This window comes from Anguilla rostrata, chromosome 4 (genome assembly GCF_018555375.3).
Source record: "Anguilla rostrata isolate EN2019 chromosome 4, ASM1855537v3, whole genome shotgun sequence".
In the NCBI taxonomy this organism is placed as follows: Eukaryota; Metazoa; Chordata; class Actinopteri; order Anguilliformes; family Anguillidae; genus Anguilla; species Anguilla rostrata.
Window position 1 is genome coordinate 34941259 of NC_057936.1, and position 6959 is coordinate 34948217.

Sequence of the window (6959 nt, forward strand, 5' to 3'; positions counted from 1 at the left end):
CTGGCTCTAATCCTAAAGGATGAACTGCTCTTTTCCCCCATAACACGAGTTCTATCGATATTATAAACAGCTGGATAGAAAATTGGAAGTGATGTGTCTTGTCCATCTGGAAAGCAAACAAATAATGTGATGTACTGCTGTATTTTTCCCAGAGAACCAGAAACTGAATGTAAAATTCATTGGAAACAGGTGTATGGATTGAGAGGGCACCCAGCGGGGAAGTGGAATCATTTTCCCTAGTCATCATTCAACAAGAAGTAAATGGCAGCTTTATTTTATCACTTCTGTATTCCAATTTAGTTTGTGTATGGGCCACAAATGTGTGAAAATGTAATCACGATAGACTCCTGTGTATGTGAGTGCGTATGCGTGTGCTCGTGCAAGTACGTGCGCGCACGTGCATGGTTGTGCGAGCGAGCGGGTGACTGTGCGCACTGCATGTGTGCGCATACTGGGGAGGAATCAGGAAGGGTTCACCTCCCTTTGGAACCAATTCTCCCAAATAGCTTGTATAAGACACCCTGCTTTGGGACTTGTTGTTTTTGGGCCTCCGTTTCCCGCACGCTTTGCCCCCGCCTCACCGCGCCCGCCTGCCCACCGCCCGGCGGCGGAAATGGAACCGCGCGGGGTTTTCGCGGACACGGGCGCCAGAGACGGCCTTTCGGCTTCGCGGGAGCCGGCGTCAGGAGGAGCGAAAAGCCGCCGCGTTCACGCCGCGGAGCAATGAACTGCGGAGCTCATTTCCTTTATGTGCGTGCCTCCTGCTCTGCGCTCTCAGCGCCGCTCACCGGCGCCACGTCCCTGCCCATTTAGCCATTCTGCTTTCAGGCGCTCGGCAAGAAGAAATAACCTGAACCCGTAATGCGCAACCCCATTTATTGATGTCTGCGGTGACATTAAGGATTCTGATTCTGCTCTAAAAGGGGGAAATGGTTCGCTATTGTACTGGGTGGAATCATTAACAATGGCGAAGGAAAACTAATTACGAAAGGACTATTACAAGAAGGACTGTTATATAAATCCCCTTCTGCGAAGTGAGGCCCTGTTGCGCCGAGCGAGGTGATGTAACGGCCGCGTCGCGTCCCGGCGGCTCTTTAATGCCGCTCTTTGTGACTGGTCCTTTTCACTTTCCGTACGTTGGGTTCTTGTGCCTTCTTAACGCACCGCAAGACTGTGACTCGCTTGGGCTCCCGTCTAAAACCTGGCCTTCGCCCCTGCTTCCCCCCTCTGTGGGGCATCCCCTGTACTTCACACAATGCGTGTAGAAGAACAGAGAGTACTTTCTGTGACCACAGAGCCACAGCAAGAGGCGTCCCTTTTTCCAGCCCCCTACCCACCCAAACCTGTCAGGCAACTGGCTGAAAGGCCTGTCCGTCTTTCTGAACTTTCCTAGAGTAGCCCCGCCCCCCCGACCTGCGGCTAACCTCTCGCACGAACACAATATCACAACTCCCTCCAAACTGCAAGCTCATGTAAGACCACGTGCAAATGCATAGCCTGCTAGCCAGCTGTGAACAGTACGCAAGAGGAGAAGATTTATTTATTTATTTATTTATTTATTTATTTATTTATTTATTTATTTATTTATTTATTTATTTATTTATTTATTTATTTATTTATTTATTGGGTGGGGGGATTATTTGCTTATGTCATTATGAAACAATACCTTCCTTCCTTCACATCCAGCTGAATAGCGTTCAACATCAGCACCAGAGCATGCGTTTCCAATCACGTTAATGAACGCTGAACACATCAACGGGAACTAATTAAAGTAATACACTGAAAAATGTAACCTGAGTATGTTCTTACATAAGTACCCCTTAGGTATGCGAAGACCTAAATGTAACACAATTTGTTAACGAATTAAATTTGCCTCTAAATATTTAACATAACATATCAGTATGGTGGCATGTAAGCCATCCCAGCCTTTCATGATCATGTCGATTTCAGCAGGAATTTCAATTCAGGAAACATGAAACTCAACTAAAAAAGAGAAAAAGGGTTTGATTCCCCAAAAGAAACCGAATGATGCCCAGAGCCAGCTACAGGCGTGTCTCCTGTGCTTCTGAAAGCGAGGGCGCGTGTGGGATCTGACGTGCCCGGGACGACGCCCGCAGCCTTCTGAACGCCGCGCCCCCGGCGGTTTCCGTCTCTCACGCGCACCGCGTCCGAGGCGCACCGTGGCTGACGCAGCCAACGGGGAGCGGCTCCCCGGCCCAACCCCGGGGGAAAAAAGAAACAAAACAAAAAAAAACTGAGTACACAGAGTCCGCTGTTGCCATGGGGATTAAACACTTTCAGCAGGACCAGAACCTGGGCCAGCGGGGCTCCGCCCCTCCCCCCCCCCCCACCTAATGGGGCCCGGAGAGAGGGCCAGGTGCTGCTTGAGAAAGTCCGATGGCGGGATTACATTCATCCTTGTAAAATGAGGGGAGAACAGACTCGAGTGCCTGCTAACCCTCACGTTAAGCCCCGGGCTTTTCTTCCCATGACCTCATAGGATCGCTCGCTTTTCTCCCCGAGAGCTGCGCCGTCGCCGGGGAAGGGTGGAAGCTTTCGAGAAGCCCGGCTCTCGCTGGCTGATCACGCGCTGAAAAACCGCTCTCACAAAGACAGTCTGAAGAGCTGCCGTTTAATAACCCCCATTAATTGGAAAATTGTGATTGAAACATCTTGACAGACTTAAATTGTAAACAGTCAGCAGCATTAATTAAGCTGACAAACACACTAGTTAAATGGATAAATTATACTAATGGAAACCAATTACTTGATAGTTTGTTTTGAAGCCCAAATCAGGTTTACACACACTTAATATGCGTTTGTTTCGAGTACATGTCAGCAGATTCATATTCATTAAAACCACTTAATGATTCTTACCCTGCCCGAAGACGTAGTCTGTCACAGACTTCTCAAATGCTTCATGCTTTCTGAGTTTTAAATCATTAAATATGAATCCCACTTAGCCGACGCTGGCATCACGAACATAGCACATTTAGCCTTACCCCTGTAAACCACAACCCTAGAATTTGTAATGACATACAGGAATGGTCTAGAACTAGAATTGATATGGTACTGTACAGTGTCGATCAGAGCTATTATACAACTAGTACTTATATCTGTAAAGCCAAATAGAAATTTTATAGAATCAGCAGAGTGCGTTTATATAAAATGTCAGAACTACTCAAGAGTATAAGGTCATATCTGTAATGCTAGTCAGAACTGTTCTATAACTAGAACCCATTCCTCAAAGGCTAGTAAAAGCAGCTCTAGGCTGTGACCCTACATCTGCAAGGTAAGGCACAGCAGTTGCTGAACGGGAACAAAGTCTAATCCAGTGACTTGCCACGATGTGTTTCAGGCAGTGACATTCGTACTCCGGGAAAGCACTGGACTCACCTTTAAATCCCACTTTCTGCACCTGAGCATCAGGCCCCAGGATATCGTCTGCAGCTTCTGTCAGAAAGAGAATGACGCGACAAAGGGGGGTTAGTTCCCTCCCGCCTCCTTTCCCTTCATCGGCTCTTTCAATTCTGAACCTGCTTCCCTCTGCATTAACCGATAAAAACACGGACATTCACCAGGGACAAAGAATATTTATTATTTTTCCTCCACATTGTACATCAGCCTGCAGACCATATTAAAATACACCCATTCATGATGACATGTCCAGATTACCAAATGTGATCCAGAAGCTTTAAAAACATATACCCTACCATATAAGTCACAATTCAACTCCATGGATTTCACTGCCATAAAGTGTTTTGTGGTTTATGAAAGTTGTGAATGGCAGTCAGTATCTTCACTGAATAAGAGATGGGTGGCATGCAGGGGCCTCTGGTATTGTGTAGACAAACTTTATAACAAGCACCCTCGTTGCAAAAAGCTCGAGCAGCATCCTCCAACAATGAAACGAGCTGAATTACGGTGGCCTAACGCAAAAAAACACCCCTATTGGAATAGGTCTGCAATTAGTCTACTTATTCAGAGCCGAAATGGCGTTTTATTCCTACTGGGTGGCAGACAGCACGCTTAGGAATGAGTGAAAACGCGGGGGGGGTGGGGGGGAAACGGCGGGTTCGGGCCCGAGAGAAAGAGAGCTGGCAGAGACAGATAATAAAAAAAAAATGAAAAACCCACTCTCCGCTCCTCCGCCGAAGAGACCGGCGAAGGCCCGGGTTCTCCGGGAGACGCGGTGATAAACGGATCTCCTCCTCTGTTCACGGGCTGCCATTTTAGAGCTAAGCCAACAAATGGTTTACAGCCGGCGAGGGAGGAGAGCGATGGGGGACAGAGGACGGAGGGAGGAGACGTACAGAAAGCTAGTACCGAGTATTACTTTTTATCAGCCCTATCGGCTTCACTGACAGCCGCCATTATGGCACCCATATATCCGCGCTGGCAATTCTCTGAAGTACAAAACAGCGCCGGTGAGCTCAGCTGGAGGGCGGCCAACTCTGAAGAGCTCTTTCCCCAAGTTGCGCCTGAAGTGCTTAACATTTAGAAACATACGCCAATTATTATTTTTATTTTTTGAAATTTCCATTATCTAACAAAGCAGATAGAAGAGGATGAGCTAAAGTGTAAATTGTGATGTTGAATGAGGAACCGCTGCTGTTTGACATAGGTGTTGCATGGGATTGTGGGAAAGGAGCAGTCAGTCAACGGCCATCTGTGTTGCACAATGGAGTCGGGCAGAAGCCACAGAATTCCTCATGTCGAATTTCCGTTTCAGAGCAACGGCAAGATGAGAGTGGGAAACAAAGACAGCGATTAGCACGCTTAATTCGAGCTGCGTTTTCAAAACGATTTGAGCTCAGACACCAAACAGCCAGAGTAGCTGGCAGTTGTGCTTGACGGCAAGGCTGCGAATAACACCTAACAGCAGGTTAAGTGACACTCGCATTTTCGCCGTCCTCAGCTTGATTGTCACATATGTCGGGGCGAGACGTAAAACGAGAGCTCACTCTAAATAGACGAAACGCGAAACATCTGGCGTTTGAAGTGCCCGGCTCCCCGGGACTGGGAGAGAGAGGGAGCTCATCCGGCGGCGCTACTCAGAGACAATGGCACTCTCCTAATCAGCCGAGCACTCCGTCTGATTTCACATCTCCCCCCCCGATCTGCTCCGCGGTCGACAGGGCCTGCGCAGATTCGGCGGGAACCGTCACACGAAGACGGCGCTCTGAGACAAAAAGGGTGTTGGAGGAGAGAGGGCAGCTATGAACGCTCCTTTGTTCTCGTCCTCTCAACTCACGCGTGTGCGCGTGTGGCATTTTGTTTCGTGATGGAGAGAGTTATTGTGCTAAAGTGATAGGGAAAGAAACGTTGAACTCTTTTCTGTGTCGGGAGAGAGAATGTATGAAATGGAGAAATCAATGCCCACAGCACACACTCTGACCGATGAAAACTGACCAGTGGAACCTAAATGTGTGGGGGGTGGGGGGGAGCGCAGCTGCTTTCCCGTTCATACTCAGGAATTACTTCCATTTGTTCTCTGTACCCTTTACTGGTAGCTTTTTAACTATTATAAAAATATTATCTATAACCTATATTAGGATGCATTCATTGTTATTGTCATTCTTTAGGACAAACTGAGTTAGTCAGTTCATTTGACACAAGCACCCAGTTAAAACCAAATCAAGTCTGTCGCTGTTTCGATTGGATTTTTCTCTTTTGAGAGCCAAATGGTCACTCTGTAATTAATGAGGAGCGTGGGTCACACCAGAGCTCCTGCAGCGAGAGGTCAGCGCTCGACACTGAGGCTCTTCCTGAAGGACAAGAGTGATGTCACTTCCGGGCACCAGAAGATAGTAAACATGAGGTGAAACTGGAGGCTCCTGAGGGTTATTTTTGGTCAAAGCTGCAGATTCACTAATCTCAGTGTGCAGTATGTGCGCTCTCAGTGAGTACGATGATCCAATTAAACGCTGCCCAAACGTTTTTCCAAATGCGTTTTACGTCCAGCCCAGCAATGTCTCTTATCTCATGCCAGTGTTCTGTATGAAACATCCAGCTGTGCCTGTTTATTTCAAAAACAGTACCACAGTCCTGCTGATTCGGGCGATTATACAGAGAAATTCTTCATTACATAATAATGTACATTTCAGGAATGGCTGAGTAGGCAAAGGCTTACTGTAAACAACGGATGCGAGAGCCCCCTCAGTCCCTTTGAAGTGCAGTTTTAAGGGGAAGAGAGGGGCATGGAAATGTAACCCAGAACTGGCCTTAGCGCCCCTGCGTAACCTTGACCGTATGAGGACCTGTAGTGACGGGGGCCTCCGGCTAAAAACCAACTTCCTGTGCGGTGAGCCAGGGCCGCAAACCGCTCCCCCGCACTGCGCCGAAGCTCTGCCTGGCTGTGGTCGGGGGGGCGGGAGGGGGGGGGGGCGCGGGAGGAGGGAGGGGGCTGAAACAGCATGCGCCCTCACAGGATAATCACGGGGGATGTGATAGAGCTCTCATGCTGGGGCCCGAGAGCACTTCAGAGCAGTGCTAACCAGCCCTGCTCCTGGAGATCTACCGTCCTGTAGGTTTTCACTCCAGCCCTAACAAAGCACATCTCACTCAGCAGCTAGAGATCGCATTGAGCTGCTAATGAGAATCAAGTGTACCAAATTAGGGCCTGAAATGAAAAGTAAACTAACAGGATGGTAGATCTCCAGGAATGGGCGTTTGGTTACCACTGTTTTAAAGGGATAGTCCAACTTTTTGGGAGATTCCCTGTAACAACGCTTTCCACCAGGGGGCGCCGACAGAGGATAGCTGCTACCTCTCGCTGGCTCCGTTGCCTGGAAAGGGAGCGTCTTTTCTTTGAACGCCAGAGAGGAAAGGGGGGTGGGGTTTGGGCCGGGAGGGCAGACGCCTGATTCGGCCACTCGGGTGTCGGGTTACAGCGGCTGGACGAGGTCACGCTCGACCTGCTTGGGCGAAACGCAGGAGGCCAGGCGGAGGAGGCGAGA

At 48.8% G+C, this 6959-nt stretch overlaps 1 protein-coding gene and 1 long non-coding RNA gene across 4 annotated transcripts in view; one reads left to right on the forward strand and one right to left on the reverse strand.

Annotated features, from left to right (window-relative positions):
• LOC135253285 (uncharacterized) overlaps positions 1-3632 on the forward strand; it is a 35923-nt gene extending 32291 nt beyond the window's left edge. Inside the window, exon 3 of the long non-coding RNA XR_010329576.1 lies at positions 3359-3632. This is a non-coding gene — a long non-coding RNA (uncharacterized LOC135253285). The remainder of the gene's footprint in view (positions 1-3358) is intronic.
• Positions 1-6959, reverse strand: part of zeb1b (zinc finger E-box binding homeobox 1b) — a 96305-nt gene that overhangs the window by 14205 nt on the left and 75141 nt on the right. For all 3 annotated transcript variants that reach the window (XM_064332371.1, XM_064332372.1, XM_064332373.1), the window contains exon 3: positions 3397-3453. In XM_064332371.1, coding sequence (XP_064188441.1) covers positions 3397-3453 — 57 coding nt within the window. The remainder of the gene's footprint in view (positions 1-3396; positions 3454-6959) is intronic.